General features: G+C 49.1%; 1 protein-coding gene and 1 long non-coding RNA gene across 5 annotated transcripts; one reads left to right on the top strand and one right to left on the bottom strand.

Annotated features, from left to right (window-relative positions):
- The first annotated feature begins 457 nt into the window (after positions 1 to 457).
- Positions 458 to 17,811, top strand: dclk2a (doublecortin-like kinase 2a). Of its 4 annotated transcripts, none has more exons than XM_086119943.1 (17): positions 458 to 1,152; positions 4,520 to 4,881; positions 10,387 to 10,516; positions 11,749 to 11,847; positions 11,925 to 11,975; positions 12,074 to 12,156; positions 12,580 to 12,661; positions 12,936 to 13,044; positions 13,957 to 14,014; positions 14,089 to 14,208; positions 14,846 to 14,992; positions 15,057 to 15,190; positions 15,676 to 15,753; positions 15,823 to 15,919; positions 16,007 to 16,102; positions 16,171 to 16,287; positions 17,088 to 17,811. In XM_086119943.1, the coding sequence occupies exons 1-17, from the start codon at positions 741 to 743 to the stop codon at positions 17,346 to 17,348; spliced, it is 2,436 nt and encodes an 811-aa protein (XP_085976069.1). In that variant the 5' UTR covers positions 458 to 740; the 3' UTR covers positions 17,349 to 17,811. The 4 variants fall into 4 exon arrangements, with proteins under 4 accessions (XP_085976069.1, XP_085976071.1, XP_085976068.1 ...); XM_086119945.1 differs by having other exon boundaries at positions 459 to 1,152; positions 16,007 to 16,087; XM_086119942.1 differs by having other exon boundaries at positions 460 to 1,152; positions 17,085 to 17,811.
- LOC147199875 (uncharacterized) lies at positions 3,961 to 5,841 on the bottom strand. The gene is made up of 2 exons (XR_015101821.1): positions 5,394 to 5,841; positions 3,961 to 5,279 (listed from the first exon to the last, which is right to left on the bottom strand). It is a non-coding gene; the product is annotated as an uncharacterized LOC147199875 (long non-coding RNA).
- Positions 17,812 to 18,510: the final 699 nt, after the last annotated feature.

Below are 18,510 nucleotides of genomic sequence, written 5' to 3'. Positions count from 1 at the left end.
ATTGGTTGCCAGCCAATCGCAGGGCACACAGAGACGAACAACCATGCACTCACACCTAGGGACAATTTAGAGTGATCAATCAGCCTGCCATGCATGTTTTTGGAATGTGGGAGGAAACTGGAGTACCCAGAGAAAACCCACGCAGGCAAACTCCACACAGGGAGGCCGGAGTTGGAATTGAACCCGGTACCTCTGCACTGTGAATCGACGTGCTAACCACTGGACTACCGGGCCGCCTGAGAGAATGTTGTTTAATAAAACGCACGCACGCACGCACGCACGCACGCACGCACGCACGCACGCACGCACGCACGCACGCACAGTAAAGGGGGTTTGATTCCCCCTTCGGACTTAAAGAACCACCACGGCTGTGTCCAAAAACGTATACTGTACTGTACTTCGGTCTCATCGAATTGGGCAGGCATTAGGACCCGGAGACGTGAGTGCGGGTTGGGCTTCCGGGCTTCCCTGGCTCGCTCACGCGCTATCCATTCATCCAAACATCCATTGATTCATTATATTTGACACAATTCACGCTCGCTGGCCGCAGTCGAACCGCGGAAAGCTGATGGAACTCTTCTCGAACCTCCTTAAAGTTTCTTTGGACCAACTTCGTCGTCTTCAGGACAACTCAACATGTCGAAGCAACTAAGTCGAACCGCTTTTGGGCTCGTTTTGTAGCAACCTCTGGCTCTCCGATCGTCACCGAAAGTTGGTTTGGGTTTAAAACACCGCACGACATGTCGCTGAGCAGGAGCATCGAATTCGAGCACTTTGAGGAGCGCGACAGCAAGCAGCACCGGACGCCGAGGGCTGCGGGCTTCCACGCCGCCGGCTCAGGGTCCTCCCGGGGCGCGGGACTGGCGGCCAGTCCGGCTCACAGCGCGCACTGCAGCTTCTACCGGACTCGAACCCTGCAGTCGCTCACGTCGGAGAAGAAGGCCAGGAAAGTGCGCTTCTACCGAAACGGGGACAAGTACTTTAAGGGCCTGGTGTACGCGGTGTCCTCCGACCGCTTCCGCTCCATGGATGCGCTGCTCATGGAGCTGACGCGCTCGCTGTCGGACAACGTCAACCTGCCGCAGGGGGTCCGGACCCTGTATGCCCTGGACGGGGGCAGGAAGATCAGCAGCCTTGACGAGCTGGTGGAGGGTAAGGTGGTGAGGAAAAAAAGCAAGCTAAAGCGTACAATTTGGGAGCTTTTTTTTTTTTTCCCAAGTGTCCGTCTGGCCCAAAAGTCGAACCCCTGGCAAAAGTGATGGAATCACCAGTCTCTGAGGATGCTCATTCAGTTGTTTAAATGTGTGGAAAGAAAATTGATCACGGACATGACACAAAACTGAAGTCTTTTCAAACGTCAACTTTCTGGCTTCAAGAAACACTATAAGAAAAAAATTAGTCGTCAGTTACACGTACTTGTTTAGACCGAGGGGGGGGGGGGGGGTGGACAATATGCTCATTGTCGATATTGTGTATGTATCCTCTTAGACCACAGGTGTCAAGCTCACGGCCCGGGGGCCAGATCTGGCCCGCCAGATCATTTCAACTTCTCATATGTAATAAATAAGAGAGATATTGTAAGCATTTTCTTCTTACCAAACCCCTCTTTGCAGTAACTTAAACAATCGTTGAATCAACCATTATTCTCGACTTCTTTCAATGCTTTCACAGTCATAATGGCCCTCCAAGGAAAACGGTCACTTCAACGTGGCCCTCGGCAAAAATGAGTTTGACACCCCTGTCTTAGACTAATTCCTGCAATAAGTTATCACCGGCATGTATACTGAATTCTGTGTTGATCAGTGAAAAGGGTCAGAGGGGCACCGCTAAATTGCAAAGCCTTTTTTGCTAATCTAATGTGGGCGTCAACATTTGCTCACCATTTTGAGCGCTCGCCATGAAAAAGTGACGCGACGGCCCAGTCATTGGCGCTTACAGCTGCAATTGGTCGTAATTTGTTTGACTGGACTGTAAAATGTTATTTCCCCGGTGCAATTCAACGTCAGTTCAGTGCTTCCTCCATAACAAAGTTTTAGCCGACTTCACAGGCTCAACTCACTTTTATGGTCGGGATGAAAGTAGTGAAACCTCTGGACTGCAATCAAACGAAAACAGAGCTTCAAAGATATCCAGAGAGGAGTTCAGATCAGCCGACGAGCTACCTCTTGTCATCTTTCCCACTGCGTGGGTCGACATTTTCGCAGCGCTCAGCGGTTTGCTGCCATCGATTGAGGTCCGTCAACAGTTTTTTGTGCGCAAATCCAACGGAGAGCAATTGACTCGCGACTGGATGGGATTACTGAGCCGGACGTTGCCGCTCCGGTGAAAAAAAAAAGGGGGGGGGGGTGGGAGAAATGTTTATATTAGCCAGCATTGGCTTTGATTCATTGACCTGGATGCGAAAGGGGCGAATGAGTGAAAAACGTACTCAAGGTGTCATCAAGGTCCCTCAATTGACAAGACCGAAGAGCCCTCCGCTTCATTTTGATACTTTAGCTCTGGGCTCGGTTGTTATGGTAACGAACGCCCTACTCAGCATTTGCCTGAGGCCGAACCAGCCCCCGTACCACCAAATGAGTCCAACAACTAAAGCGTTGTCAATCTTATTCTTTTGTGTACTTGTGACAGAAGATCAGCAGAGACTATTTATAAAGTCAGTTTTAAATTGTGATTAAAAATGTATGGCGTATCACCTCGAAAGGCTACCTCTCTGCATTTCGGCAAATAGACCTGGGGGCGGGGGGTGCTTTAATGCTGGCACAATTTGCGGCCCTTTCCATCTGCCGCAGTAAATCAGGCGGGGTAGCATTCCAAGCCAACTCCTGCATAGTTCGTTCATGCTAATGGTTCACTTGAGGGCTTCACGGGTACAAGTCCGAGAACACATTTTGGCGCCTGTGCAAGCTTTGAACCTTTTTGTTGGACGCCTCAAGAGGATCGACTGCGGGACTGCAGCCTGAAAATGTTCGGGTTGTCTCATCATCGCTTTATTTTGGGTGGACTTTGTGTTTAAAAACAGCTTGCTAGTTCCCGTCTGGCGGGCTGCTTTGACCGCATCTGTCGTCCGCAAGAGGACGGCAGACTTGTCTCCCGGGGGCGACTGGAGGTGGGCGGCACCTCCCTTTGCCGCACCTGAGATCCGTGTCACTGGTCCTTACACAGTTGCGAGGTGATCCAGCCCCCCCGCCACCCCACCCCACCCCAATAGTTTAATGACAGCCGCATAAAAGTCCCCGTCCTCCTTCTGTGGCCTCGCTATATAATTAGCAAGCCGAATCAAGCCAAGTATCAAGGGAGACCTCGTCAAAACGGCCTTGTTACACCGAGAAGCTCCGTTCGTTCCTCTTGACACGCATTAGGAAACGTCAGCGTCTCTCTGGCACGTAGTTTTGAAAGGATTAGCCTGTGCGCCGCTCATCAACTGCTTCCCACATGCGCATCACCTGATCAGAGGCGGATGGATCAGCTGCGCTTAGCGGATTCAAATTCAAGCGCCGCAATCGGACCGATCCGCTGCCAGCGTCACACTTGGTGCTAGCTCTGAGGGGGAAATATTTGCGTGTCCACTCCCCGACTGGAATGCTGGCAGAAAATCTTGCCTTGGATGAAGGCCAGCGCAGCAGCTCACTCGGCAGGCCAATGTTGAAAAGGCCGAGCCTGCCTTTTGTTGACATGGTTCGATACTTGGCCTTCAAATGAGGAACGCGATCTCTTGATTTGAGGAGCTTTTGTTTGCTCATTAGATTTGCTCTCTGACAAAGTTTGTTCGCCCTTTCGACTTTGACGACGTATGGCCAATTCGGTCCGGGTGGACATCCGACGGTCGCTCCACGGTCTCTTCTTGCTTTTACGACACAAGCTCGAAGACAGCGGTCACCGACGTGGTGCCCGCGGGCGCCAGGTAGCCCGCCGGTGCGAGGATTGTGATTTGCTAGTTGAAAAAAAGATACAAACACGGGCAGCATTGTGACGCATCTTTAAGATGATCAGAGCCTGAAAATTAAAATCATTAACGATGCAAAATAACACATTCCTAATATTATTAAATGTACAGTAATCCCTCGTTTATCCCGATTAATGGGGACCGAAACCACCCGCGATAAACGAAAATCCGCAAAGTAGCGACCAATTAACATGTACTGTATATTTAAGAAAAATTGCCCCACGTGGGCCTTTGCGCTTGAGCAGAGCGCACTAACACACACACACACTGATTTTTGCGGACTTCAAAAAAAAAATGTTATGAATGTTTGAAAAATATCCGCGATGCGCCGAAGCCGCGATAAACGAACCGCGAAATCGCGAGGGATCACTGTAATTTGTACACACGTTATTTCAGACGCGTATCAATTTGGTATCCCTTCACACAATCGGTACACGTGAAGTAGCTCTCACTCTCAAAAAGGTTGGTGATCCCTGCTTTAAGACATAGTGGCGCGTGTCAATCAAACAAACGTTCGTTGACGTTCTCTGCGGCCCCGAAGCAAATGCTCCACTTTCTTTCTCTTCCCCCCCCTAGGAGAAAGCTACGTGTGCGCCTCCAACGAGCCCTTCCGCCGCGTGGACTACGCCAGGAACGTCAACCCTAACTGGGCCGTGGGCAGCAAGACGGGCACGTCGCGCTCCATGTCGTCGCTGGTGGCGCCCAGGGGCGAGCAGCAGCAGCAGCAGCAGCAGCAGCAGCAGCGCCAGCCCAAAGACTTCATCAAGCCCAAGCTGGTCACGGTGGTGCGCAGCGGCGTCAAACCGCGCAAGGCCGTGCGCGTCCTGCTCAACAGGAAGACGGCGCACTCCTTTGAGCAGGTGCTCGCCGACATCACGGACGCCATCAAGCTGGACTCGGGTGCCGTGAAGAGGCTCTACACGCTGCAAGGCAAGCAAGTAAGTGTCTTTGTTCAACGCGTGTTGAAGGGCTTCGTTTCCAATATGGTGCCAGGGGCAACGGTAGCCGCGGTTTGACGAGTGGACAGCTGGCAGCTTTGGAGCTTCTTTGTTGCCCTGGCAGAGTCAAACGAATCCTCTGCCTGGCTTGGCCTGGCAGCATGAGCATCGGTGTCAGCATTTTAAATTGGAGCGGCAAATCGGTGCCGTTGATCAATCCAGCTTCTTTCATCCTAAGCGGCTGGCTAAAGTAAAACCTCTCACGAGCACTTTGAAACAGTCATTCAGGCCATCGTCGCATCTCGGCTGAATTACTGCAATGCACTTTACTTTGGAGTCAGCCAATCCTCCATTCAGCGTCTCCAGTTGGTCCAGAATGCTGCTTCTGCCAGTGTGCACTGCCGGGGGGGGGAAAGAATACAACAGTAGTTTTCCGTCCAAAAACAAATTCACTCAAATATTTGTCAGGTCAAACATCTCAAATCTGTCATGTTTGCCCATCGCCGTCTCACCCGCGTTTTGTCCACAGTGGCCTGAAACATGGCTGCCGCAGCAGCTGCGCCCGCGCTGTCGACTTTGCCCTCAAACAAAACAAAAAAACTCCCCGTTGTCTCCATAACCTCAGAAATCCGCTTCATTTTCGATGATGCTTCACCCCAGAAGTCCAAGTGTGCCATTCGTGTGCCATTCGTGTGCAGCAGTTCACAGCGTTCGCAGATCATTGCCTCGATCGAGGTCAACTGCCCACATCGTTCTTCGTCAGAACCAGACTGACTTAGCGGCGCCCCTGTTGGTCGCCGCCGAGTAACGCGCTCCATTTTGAGCAGTTTGGTGATCCGGTGTAGACGGCGATTTATCAGCTGCAGCTGCGTCAGCGGTCCTAGTAATTAAAACGCATTCAATCGCGTGGGCACGTAATGACACGTCGCAGTCACGTCAACCAGGCGCAAATGAAGACACGTTGGAGGCCTCCGTCGTGCGCGAGTCAAGTTCGCGCCCACCCCCGTTCCAACTCGCCCCACTTGCGCAATTGCCGCAATGCGTTCTTAAAATATCATGAGGTGAGTGCTGGAGCACGTGCGACCACCCCACCCACCCATCCCTGAAAAAACAAACAACAACAACAACAAAACTATCTTTAGTGGTCAGTAATCAACATTTCATACGAAGTTAAATCGTCAATTCTTTTGCATTTTCACTCAACATTCTCTCCTGGAGTCCAAAGGCCGCTTTTTATTTTCCTTGAAAGCCCTTTGTTTGCTCACTCAGTCAAGCCAATAAACACAGTGGACACAACACACCCTGTGAGGGCTGACGCCCCCAGCTGCAGCCTACCATCTGCTCCTCCTTCAAAAAAAAAAAAAGAAAAGGGGGCCCAGCCACCCGCCCTGCAGACGCCATTGGAGTCCCACCAACTGCAGGCACACATAAACAGTAGTGGGGTGTCGCACACGTGCCCGCATGATCCCCCCCCCCCCCCGCAATCTACTGGGGCTCCATGCCACCACCGGATAATTAGACCGATAAGCTGGAAGGGAGCGCCCAAGCTCAGCTGTCAGGTGGCGTGCGTGCGGTGCGTGCGCACAATGGTGCTCTCTCTTGACTTGTGCTCTTCAGACTGAATGTTCATTCTCGCCGCTCATCAGCCGCCGCTTTGAAGACACAATCTCATTTTTACGTTGTTGAACTTCACCAAGAGCTCATCATATAATCAACCTCACCTCTATCGCGGGTTCAAAGGTCGCGGTCCCGATATTTTCTTTCTTTTTTTTTTTTTTGTGATTACACTCTCCTTGATATTTTTGTGTACTTGCACCTTTTCGCACGGAATCGTTTCAGCACCCACCAAGTCCACTTCTATCCCAAAGCGCTCAGTATCTGCAACTCGGAAGGTAAACAACTCGGCAGGGAGAGGAAACGAGCCCCAGCGCGGATAATTGGAACATCTGCTCTTAAAGAGCTTCTCTTTTTTTTTTTTTGATATGTGCCGCCTGTTGTCGATTGTCTCGCCTCAGACTAACGCGAGACTCATACAGATCCTGTTTGTTGGTCAAAAGTTCAGTGGCCCCAGAAGGCCGTTAATCGGTTCACATGAGTATCGCAACTTGGGACCGCTTTGCTTTGCCTTAAAGACGTTTTGCCTCTCATCCGTGCCGGCTTCATCAATTTATGTCGCCAAGGCTTGGATTGGTTTTCACCCGCCTAATTTGCTGCGGGTTATATGACACCAAATGAAGCTTGGTTAGGACTGCTGATTGAAAAGGGCATCGGTTTGTTGCGAGCAGCCATTTTGGAGGAGATATCTGTGAAAAAAACAGGCCTGGAAAGTTAGGGGGAAAAAAAATGACCCCATGACACCGTTTTAGATTAATTTCAGCGCTCATACTTTGATGAAATGCTTCGAAGACGTTCGTCCAAATGAGCCCCAATCGGAAGGCTGTTTAAAATGTTTATTTATTGATTTTTGCCTACGCCATTGAATTGATGAAGTTTTTTTGAACTTGACCGGTGTTAATATGAAGCCTCACGTGGTTTCTGATCGCGCGATCAACCGAGCAACAGCAAACGAAGGCCATTTTCTGGCTCTGGGCGACATTGCAGATCAAAGACACGACAGATTTTGGCTTATCTCCACCTTGAACGACTGTGGCATCATCTTCCACCGCTGCCTTGCTGGCCCCGATTCTCCAAAGCAGCCCTCGTCTCCCTCCCCCCCGCCCCCCTCTCTTGCCCCGCCATCAAAAGGTTTCACCGACGAACAGGTTCATCGTCATCGAGGGGCAACGCGCCACGGCGGCGGCAGCCTCAGACAGATCAGCGCGGTCGGCGTCGCACGGGGATGCCATCTGATCGTTTTCAGGGCCAAGTGTGGATTAAAGCGCCGGCATTAAGGTCATCGGAGGAGAAATTTGCTTTGTCCCGACCGCACGTCACGATGGAAGTTATCGAGCATTTTCTCTCCGCCGCCAAAAGTTTGCGAGGCTAAAACATTGACTTTCCCACGCTTCAAATAGTTTGCAAAAGTCCAGCAGACAACAGACGGACGGTTTTGTTTTAGGGTGGGGGTTGGGGTGTGTGTAGAAAGTGTGAACGGTGGCGGGGGGGGGGGGGGGGGCAAGAACGGGGACGGCGTCTATTGTGTTCCATTGTATGATGTCATCAGCCTCTCAAACGCTCTTTTCAGGTCCAGTCGGCATCACGTTGGGGGAGCGCAACCCCCGCCACCCGCCTGTATCATTAACTGTTGTCCGACAACTGCCTCCCGGCAGGTCGGAAAGACAAAAGCGGGGATTTTTTTTTTTTTTTTTTTTTTGTATGTGCAGGTCGCCAAACGTGAAGGGCAAGAAATGTCGATTGGCAGCAGGTCTTGCGGAAACTTTTGTGGTGGCTTTTGGAGCAGCGGTGAGCCACGTTTTTGGAGCCTCCAAGCGGGGACGCAACCGCCTTCATTCTACCTTTTTCGTAGCGCCGATTCTATCAGCTCGGCTCAACGACGCAAAACCACAAAACTGTTTAAGCGCACAGTTCGGAATCAGTCTCGAAGAACGTGACAACAGAACCCCCCCCCCCCCCCCCCCAACAAAAACCAGGCCACCAAATGGCTTGAAATCCTACCAAGTGGAAAAGAGCCCACCCAGATTAGTTTCCGTCCCACATCATGTGCCTCGTTGTCTTCCTGCCGCGCCGTTGCGGCCACGCGCGGCTCAACGAGCTTTGCACTTGAGTTGTTGCGACAAGGCGTCATTCCCAACGACGTTCCAACCTTTCTGGCGGCGTGATGGTTAATCCCGCCTGACAAAGATGGCCTCCTTTTTTTTTTTTTTTTTTTTTTGACCCCTTTCCAACCTCCAACTGTCCTCCCCAGTGCGCGCGCCGACGCGCTCGTCTCTCGTTGGTCGCCGAGGCTAATGACCCGAGATGTCGAGTCTCGCTCCCCGTTTGGCGATCAGTTTGCCCACCGTGTGCAATCCGTCGGTCATGTCCTTAATTTTGGCCGGCAGGAACCGAAAATTTGACATCATTGTGGCACCCGTCGTGCCTCGCCCGGAGGCGTGGGGATGGGGGGGGGGGGGCTACGTTTCCACGCCAGTCGTCCTTCGGCGGTCATCGCCCCTCGGGGCACCGTGCCGGTCACACCCGATGCCGCAATAGCCACGCCCTGACTATTGAGGCCGCCGCCCCTGCAGGCTTTGGTTGCCACGGCAACCGTAGCATTCGTCTCCCCGGTGCGCTGCTCAGCTGCCGAATTCCGACAACAAAATGACGCCGCCCGGCTTATGCATGTCAAACATGTCGTGGTTTTGCTGCGCGTGCGCTTAAAAAGCGGATCGTACGGGTGGACGGAAGCGGACCTGATCGGAACACGCCGGACCTTCTTTTTATTTGTCCAATGCCGTAAATGTGCTCGAGTTCCGTTTGGTAGCACCGATGACTGCGCCTGCTGCCCACATGAGCTATTTTCGGCTGTTCACTCCCGCCGCTCCTTTCTCGGTGGCGTTTGCTTTTTCGGGACACCTCGCACCCACACTGCACGCAGCAACATGCGATTAGTAAAATGACGTGGTTACCAACGTGCGGGGGCGATCATTGAACTCATCTTTTGCAGGTTCTCCCTTCCCACTGTTACATGTACAACAGCAGCGGAGGGACGCATATGGATGCTTGGTATTTCTTCTCCGTTCTCACCCGGCTTGGAATAGTTTTGGATTTTTCATGACAGTCATTTTTATTTTGTTTTGACTTTTTAAATTTTTTTTTATTCACTTTACATTCGTTTTTAAAACATGCCTGTTTGTTATTAACTTTAGATTTTTTTTCCAAACTTGCTTCGTTTTCTTTTAGTTTTTATTAGTTTTAGTATTAGTTTTATTTTATTTAAACATGGAATATTTGTTTAAAAAATATATATTTTACTAAGACTTGTATTTAAAAATAAATAAATAAAATAAAAACGGAAACTTTGACATCCTTTCTTCTCTACGGAGATAAAATACATCCGTTTAAAATGAACCTCGAAAGCTGAGGCTTTTGAGATCATTTTTCAGATTTCAGTTCATTCTTGTTTTTTTAAGCATTTTCACTCACTAAAATAACCTTGTTTTTTTAAAATTATTTTTATTTTTTCACTTTGACCAGCAAAAATAAGTCGCCCGTCGACAAAAATGACCTGATTTCACCTGCGGGTCTTGAATCGGATTTGTTCCAAATCAAGTCGGCAACCACAACTGTGTATGCACTTAAAAATGACATCAAAACTCACTTGACCCGCATGAAATTTGGTGGCCACGTCTACAATAACAGGAGGCATGAAAATTTCCACGCACACATGCTCCGCGCCCATTTAAAAAACATTTCTTTTATTGAGGTAGCCATTTTGGAAGCCAATTCCATGAAGAAGAAGTCAAGAAATTTCGGCGCAACCAAAAATCTCATCGACATGAAATTGCTCAATCGTCTTTATCCGAAAACAAAATGCACCAAAATTCTGCCGTGCTTTTGTTCCAGATCACGTGCTTGCAGGACTTCTTCGGCGATGACGACGTGTTCATCGCGTGCGGCCCGGAGAAGTACCGCTACGCCCACGACGACTTTGCGTTGGATCACAGCGGTAAGGCTTCCGCAGCCTTTGTGACGGGTAGGCCCCCTCCCGACGAACTGCGCACGCGTCCGTCTGTCGTTGCCGTCGTGGTTTCGTGTCGTGTTATTGCAGCTGTTGGCCACTGTCGCCTTTCTCCTCTCGCTTGGACCACAGAGCGTGTCGTGAGTGCGTATGTGCTGTATGCGTCGGGTGTTTCCCTTCTTTGTTTTTTGCGGCGGAGTTTTGTTTTGGTGCGGCTGCTCTTTTGATTAGCGTGGGGAGAGAGCGGTATTGATTTAAGTTCGTTCATTGATTGGCTGACGAGGGGTCAGGAACGGGAAGTGTGGCCAATGCGAGCGACCCTCGAGGGAAGGAATCCAAAGTTTATTTCGGTCCAAAGCGTTGACATCCTGTTGCACTTTATTTTTTTTTGTTCCTTGCAGTTTTATCAGCCGAACAAACGACACAAGACGCTCCCCGATCCAATCCAAGACAATGCCGTGTTCGCTGATGTCATGAGAAGGGCTTGAACAATGCTGGAAAATAATCAAATTATGATTTTTTTTTTTTCGTCAGTGTTGTGATTGTGTTTGAACCCTTTCAGGGACACCGGTCGATATCCGATTAATTTTTTATTTTATTTTTATTTTTTTAAATGCAGAAATGTGTCGGTTAGGCTTATGCTGAAATCAAGGCAAAGAGTTTATTTACGAAGCACTTTGCAGTCCTGACCCGCGAACACCAGCACTGCCATTGGCCGTCAAATCCTCTTTTATTTTTATGAACATCCAAGACAATTTGGAGTCTTCAACCAGCCACCGTGGATCATTTAAAGCTTTAAACGAAACCGAAACCGCACTTGTTTTGTTAAAAGTCACTTCGCATTAGCGTCTCTCTGTCCGTGATGAATTTGTATCAAACTGTCATCTGCCAAAGGGACAGTCGATGAAAACGAACATTTTAGCTCATTTCTGTATATTTACGTCCTGTAAGAAATGTGGAGGATGTACTTAAAAAAGATAAACAATAAAGATTGAAGAAATGAAAGAGAAGAAATAAAATTAAAAAAAACATGGAAATAGCCACTTAAAGTCTTCCATGAACCTAAAGCACAATTTCACCACAAATGAGCGACTAATCAATCACATCACGTCCGAACATCACGCCACGCGTCCGTATCGTCGTGGCATCGTGACGATGTGCCGTCATGCGGTCGACTCTCAGTCTTTGTCGGCCTTCTTTGACCATCGCGACAACATTTCGATTGATATTGTGTCAACGTTTGGCAGAGTGCAAAGTGCTGAAGTCGTCGCACGGTCGTTCGGTCACCCCAAACCGGACGAGCAAGAGTCCTGGACCTTCGCGACGCAGCAAGTCTCCCGGCGCAGGTAATCCACAAGGTGGCGCTCTTGCAGGCTGTTCTCCCGTCTTGTCCTATTCTCCAAATCCACATCTTGGCTTTTAGCGAGGCGTGCAACCCGCTACTCCACCACTCAGTGTCCTGCTAAATCTCCGGGTGAGTTTAGGACATGCAACACATGCTAACCCCGAGCCTTTTATTTTTTTTTTGGTTTTGTTTTAATATACACAAAGATGCGATCTTTCTCCACGCAGTAAACGGTCACGTCGCCACGTCGAGGTCGGCCAAGTCGTCCACGCCGTCGCCCACCAGCCCCCAAAGCCTCCCCGCTCTCAAGGTAGGCGATGCGTAGCTCAGAGGCAGGCCCGCGATGCTTTTGACCCACTTCAAAATCAATTCGGTATCGCGGCTGGCACTTTGGGAGTATTTTCTGGCGTGTGGAAATGTTAATCTGCTTTATCGCCGGATTTTTGATGCTTGCAGACGACACAGAGTCTAGATTGAGACGGCTGATGCAGCCAATTGGCAAAGGCGCGTGCCCCCTTCGTAGGCCGAGTCGAGAATTAGCGACGGATTTTAGGATTTGGTGACATGGAAGCGGCCGACTTCGCATCAACCCAAGTCCCTCAATGTGGTCTTAAAAGCACACGCACGAAAGTCGCAATGGGTTAGATTAGACAGACGGGTTCCTGTTGCCATGGTGATTGCAGCATCGATTTGATTCGAAGGCCAACTGTGATGATTTTTGTTCCTTCCGTAGACGGCTCCTTCACATCACAGCTCCAATTCAAACGTCAGCGGCTCGCTCAACAACCACCAGGGGGAGACAACCAGTCCAGAGGGTACGCCCCGGTCTCCTTTCCTCGTTCTCGTCCGCTCCCGTTTCCTTGTCGCCTTTTGACTTGGTCTTCTCATTTCTCCTTTTCGCTTCCCGCCATCTTTCATCGTCTTGCTTCTTCTCTCTTCCCAGATCGCATGCTCTACCCTATCCTTCGCGTTCTCATCTTTTCCTTTCCGTTACGTTCTTCTTCTCATCCGCAACAATGCGGACTGACCATCCTGTCCAAAAGAACCCGTGTGACTGTCGCCTGTTGATGCTGTGCTTAAATTCTACAGTTAACGGTCACCATGGCGACCAGACCTCCTCCGTCGTCCTGGAGAAATACGTCATCGGGAAAGTCATCGGAGACGGCAACTTTGCTGTGGTGAGAGAGTGCGTCGAGAGGTATGTTCACCTCAATGAACCTGTTGGTCCAATGGTAAGCACCATAAGTAGCGCAAAAAAAAATTTAAAAAAAGCACAACGACCCACACCCATCCAATGTTTATTTAACTCAGACCGAAACGTAAACAACGTATTTGCAAGAATAGGTTATCGTTGTAGCTAAGAAGATAATTACGTAAAACCTGAGATTCATGACCTTAAAATGTGACATTTGTCACATTGAAACGTCATATTTAAATTCTAACCTATTTCATTGCTTGACTGCAGTGCCAACTTTACACCAATAGAGGGAGCTAATAAACGGTGAAACTGCAAGACTGTTACCTTACAGACTAAGTATGTTGTCTGGAAATGTCTACGTAGAAAAAAAAAAATATATCAACATTTTGGACTATCATATATTTTCCTCACCACCCCAACAAAGATCCACGGCTGAAAAGTTTCAAAAACCGAAACTACCGATGCCACCCGCTAACGTGTGAGTGGTGTTTTCAATTATATGTTAGCATTAAGCTAAATGGATTGTCGTGAGCCGCAGCTGCTATGTAGTTGCCTCAATTACAAAAAGGTGTAGTTGTCTTTGTTTCGGCTTTCATTGAACAGCAAACTTCCAAACAGCTTGAAGCCTCTTTGTTGACGACATGTTGACCGTTTGCCAAACTGCCGACTTTTGCGGAGTGAGCGCCGCCACTGTATCGCATAAACAACCTAGCAGCAGCATTCACTTGTTGTAGCGTGTTTGTTTGTTTTTTTTACCAGTGAATTCCTCCCTTAAGGGACCATTAATTTCTCCGAGCTCTTCGCTAATTCTTCTCTCGCTCCATTAACTTTGTCTTTGCTCCCCGCTGAGCTCTTCAAATGCTTTTCTTTTTACGGTTATGGCTGCCGTCTAATTGCGGCGTGTCTGCTCAGGGCCACGGGAAGAGAGTTTGCCCTGAAAATCATGGACAAGGCCAAGTGCCGCGGCAAGGTAGCCGTTAATGTTTTTTTTTTCTTTCTTTATTCATTCCTGATCCTGTTTTTAATCCGAGTGTGTTTTGGCAGGAGCACCTGATCGAGAATGAGGTGTCCGTGCTGAGGCGGGTGAAGCACCCCAACATCATCATGCTGGTGGAGGAGGTGGACACGCCCTCGCAGTTGTGTCTCGTCATGGAGCTGGTCAAGGTACACGTTTGACGCGCACTATTGATTTATGTTCAATACAGAGCAATGCCTGCGTCGCGTAACGTATCGACAGTTCGTTTTATGACTGAACCTATCCGCCATGCTTTGCTAAAAAGCCAAAGCAATGTTACTTTGTGTTCGTTTGAATTGATTGCTTTTGTTTGTTTGTTTTTTTTCCATCTGCGTTGAGCAGTCCTGTTTTGTCGTCTTCCAATGCACCTCGGGCACCATCAAAAGTGAAAAATTCAAAGACGTAGCTACGGCTAGCATGTTATTTAGGCTCGTGATAAATGCTAACACGAAGGATGAGCCTCATGTGCTAGCTGCTTGGTTTGTTTGAAAATTGACTGAATACTCTATGTAACACGGGCTCATGATTGTGTACATGTTAGCTGCATGGTGTTGATGCTTTATGATCTCTCTCACCTTGTGGTAGATATGTGCAATCACTGGCCCCTTGTACTTGAAAATAATCACAGAACTTTTGTCCTTCCATTTGATCGTGTGTGCCCAAAAAAATGTATCAATTTTTCCCTCTTGACTCTTTGGTGGTTCGCGACTAGTCAACGCCACTCTGTCAACGTCATTGTGGAGTGATAAAGTTGATCAATTGGTGAGTTACCGGCGTGCTTTGCAGGGCGGCGACTTATTCGACGCCATCACGTCGTCCACTAAATACACGGAGAGGAGCGCCGGCGTCATGGTGCGCAACCTGGCCGCCGCCTTGCGCTACCTTCACCACATGAACATCGTCCACAGAGACATCAAGCCGGAAAACCTACTGGTCAGTTTTTGATTTTGGCTAAGCCCGCATCGGCCCGCCGTCACCGATGCCGTGTACCCGGCAGGTGTTGGAAAATCCAGACGGCACAAAGTCGCTCAAGCTCGGCGACTTCGGCCTGGCGACGGTGGCGGAAGGACCTTTGTACACCGTGTGCGGAACGCCCACGTACGTGGCGCCGGAAATCATTACGGAGTCTGGGTGAGGCGCTTCGTCTTGTCGTCGCGTTCGTCCATTTGCAAAGAAATACAGTTGCGGTACTTTCAATCGCTGAAATGAATCGAAATGAGCAGTTTAGCAGTGCAAAAATGTTACGTGCACATGTTTGATTGCTTAAAAGTTAAATACAACTGAATGACACTTATCACATGTAATATACCGAATTTCTTAAAAAATGGTTGAAGCCACTGTAACATCAGGACGTTTGAGCATTTAATTCAGTCGTTCTTTTCATACCGTGAGTGGTAGTTGTCCCACGCTTTGAGAATCACTGTCGTCGAGGACAAATACAAAAATAATACTTGCCTGTGAGTCGTGCTTCATTGTCTGTCTAAATGTGTTGCTCAACCGGTTGTGTTCGTTTCTAAAACCGCAAATGTCATCGCTAGCTGTTAGCATGTCACTGTGATTTGTATTGTTTGTTAGCGTCACGCGAACAATTCAAAACACCGCGCGTTGCTCCGCAGTTACGGCGTCAAGGTGGACATCTGGGCCGCGGGCGTCATCGCGTACGTCCTGCTGTGTGGCTTCCCTCCATTTCGAAGGTGCGTCCCGACGGGACGAGAATTCACAAATTAACCACTTCCACATTTGACTGTGCGATTGCGTTTCAGCGAGAACAACCAGCAGGAGGAGCTGTTTGAGCAAATTCTACTGGGCCGAGTGGAATATCCCAGTCCTTACTGGGACGATATCAGCGACTCGGCCAAGGTTGGGCTCATCTAACGATGTGCACCTTTTCACAAGAGCGCCATCGACACATTTGGAATTGCGTTTGTGCGGCGTGTCCCACCGCAGGAGCTGATTGGCAAGATGCTACTGGTCAACGCGGAGGCTCGCTACTCGGCGCGGGACGTCCATGCGCACCCTTGGGTGACGGTATCTCACTCGCTCGTAGGGCCGCACGCACGTTCGTTGGGCGCAGGAGGTGCCCGCCGTACTCACGCGGTGCCGCTTTTCAGGAGAACGACAACAAGGCCGAGAACAACATGAAGGCCGAGGTGGCGGGGAAGCTGAGGACGCACTTCGGCTCCACGGCCAAGCAAGGCGACGCCACGGCGGCCGTCTCGCTCATTATGGTAAGAAAACATCGCAAAGCGTATTTAAGGCCCAAGTTGACCCAGCGTTCAAAATTAGGCCGTTTGCGGGCATGTAGGAAGCCGGCGGCCATGCAAACGCCTCGCCGGGAAGGTCACCAAAGGGATTAAATAGGAATTTGTGGTTCATATTTGTTGGAAATGGACGTGAGAGTTCATGTCATCCTGCCGCTAAAACCTCCCAAAACACGTCTGCTGGGATTTTCAGAGGCCGGCTTACGGACGTCACACTTGACTTCCTGCCATCGTCTCCTGTTCTTCTTCATCGTCACACTCGCGCTTGTCTTTCAAATGTTGCTCCTTCTGCTGTGTGAAATGAGCTCTCGACTAAAACACATTCAAGAAAGAAAGAAAGAAAGGCGTTTCCACTTTCCACTTCTTCCTCACTGTAATCGAGCTCTGATGCCATCTAGTGGAGAGAAAATCTGTGATGGAGTTATTTTTAGGCTGACAATGTTCTTTTTTTCGGAGCTGCCTGGTGGCCGACTGGTTAGTGCGTTGACGTCACAGCGCAGAGGTTGTGGGTTCGATTCTGGCTCCGTCCTTGCCTATGTGGAGTTTGGATGTTCTCTCCGTGCCTGCGTGGGTTTTGTCGTACATTCCGAAAACACGCTCGGCAGGTTGATGGAACATTTTTTCAATTGTCCCTTGTCATGAGTGAGCACGGATAGTTGTTTATAACCATTTTGAAAAGTAGACTTTGGTGGCTCCAACCGAGAGAAGCTTCTTGCAATTCGCTGAAACCTTAACTGGGACTTTTTTCTCATCTCTCGTACCAGAAGACGGCCCTCGATAAGGAGACCCTCCAGCTCGCCGCCCACCCGCCGCCATCACCGGACCCCCCCAAATCCCCGGACGCTTCTCCAAGTGCCCCGGCGTCTTCGTCGTCGCCGACGACCCCCGAGTGTCCCGTCAAGCACGTGGTCTTCCTGCCGCTCTCGTTCCCCACGCCGCCCTTATCCTCCGCCTCGCCCCCGTCGCCGCCCGGCTTTGGCGCCATCGAGAGGACGGGGGTCGCCCAGGAGCTCGTGGAGGAGGTTTGAAACACGACGTGGCGAGGTCCGACACTGAGCCAAACGAGACTTGTTTGTATTTATTGAGGAAGGACTCAAGTGGAGAGAATGTTGCTTTTATCAGTCTTGTCTAGCAGAATTAATTTTAATTGACGACACATTTCAGATTTTGCTTTGGAATTGCGATACTGTGTATTTGTACCAGTGTTGTGTCCAACGACCGGCAACCCGAGGCCAAGGCCAAGGACCAAGGACTTGCCTCCAAGGCCAAGGACCAAGGACTGATTTTGAAGCTGAGGCCTAGCCAAGGACATGTATAAAACAATGCGATCATACCACTTGGCAGGTCTTCATGATTTGCAACACCCCTCCATCATAACCCCTTGCACTCCCTAACGCTTGAATGAAGTGTTTTTATTCAAAGAGTAGAACAGTCAGGATACGTGTTATTTATACTGAGAAAAACAAAAATAAAAGCAAATGATATACTGTACATTTATGAATTCATGTTTTAGTGCAGTCGTTTCTTATTATGAAGTAAATCAACACTCAACAGGCATGACGTGGCACGGAAGACAAGCTGAGAAATGACTATGCATACAAGTCAATCACTGAGTGCAGAAAAAGCGGTCATCTCTGCAGTGATCATTTTACAGTTTACCGGATCAGAAAAGTATGAGTCCCATTATGCATTGAGAGAGTCCCAAATTTCGAATTCTGAAATGGTCTACTTATTCAATTGCATATGATAATAACACAAACAACAACATATACATACAATGATAAACAAATGCTGCAAAAATTTAAATAATAATGTTTATTGTCATAATTTGTGAACCTCACATATAACTCCTTATAACTTTTCTTTATTTAACAGTGAACACAAAGTCCAAATTGGGATGCAGCTTACTCTTGAAGGGTATTTTTCTGTCCATCAAATTGTTGCGCTCTCCATGTCCTCTTTTCTTCTCATGCTCTCCTTCCTGTCACCATCTCGATCAGGAGCCAGATGTAGCCATCTTTTGATTGTGACATCAATTTCCTGGTCTGAGGCCCAAGATGTTAGGCTGTTAGGTCTCACAGCGGCTGTAAGAACTGTAAGAAAACAACAATGGACAGTGTGTTAGGAAAACAAAGTCAGTAAAGTAGTCAGTAAAAATAACCCCTGAAATTTCTTATAATAATACATTTC

The sequence above is a fragment of the Hippocampus guttulatus genome, chromosome 9, assembly GCF_054856545.1.
Source record: "Hippocampus guttulatus isolate MCC_2025c chromosome 9, RoL_Hgut_1.0, whole genome shotgun sequence".
Taxonomy (NCBI): domain Eukaryota; kingdom Metazoa; phylum Chordata; class Actinopteri; order Syngnathiformes; family Syngnathidae; genus Hippocampus; species Hippocampus guttulatus.
This window is presented reverse-complemented; position numbering and strand designations above follow the sequence as displayed.

Bases quoted from the DNA above. Each gene is read 5' to 3' on its own strand.
- dclk2a (XM_086119942.1), top strand. From the start codon at position 741: ATGTCGCTGAGCAGGAGCATCGAATTCGAGCACTTTGAGGAGCGCGAC. The intron at 15,920-16,006 runs GTTGGGCTCATC...GTCCCACCGCAG, and splicing joins ATATCAGCGACTCGGCCAAG to GAGCTGATTGGCAAGATGCT. The intron at 16,288-17,084 runs GTAAGAAAACAT...CTCTCGTACCAG, and splicing joins CGGCCGTCTCGCTCATTATG to AAGACGGCCCTCGATAAGGA.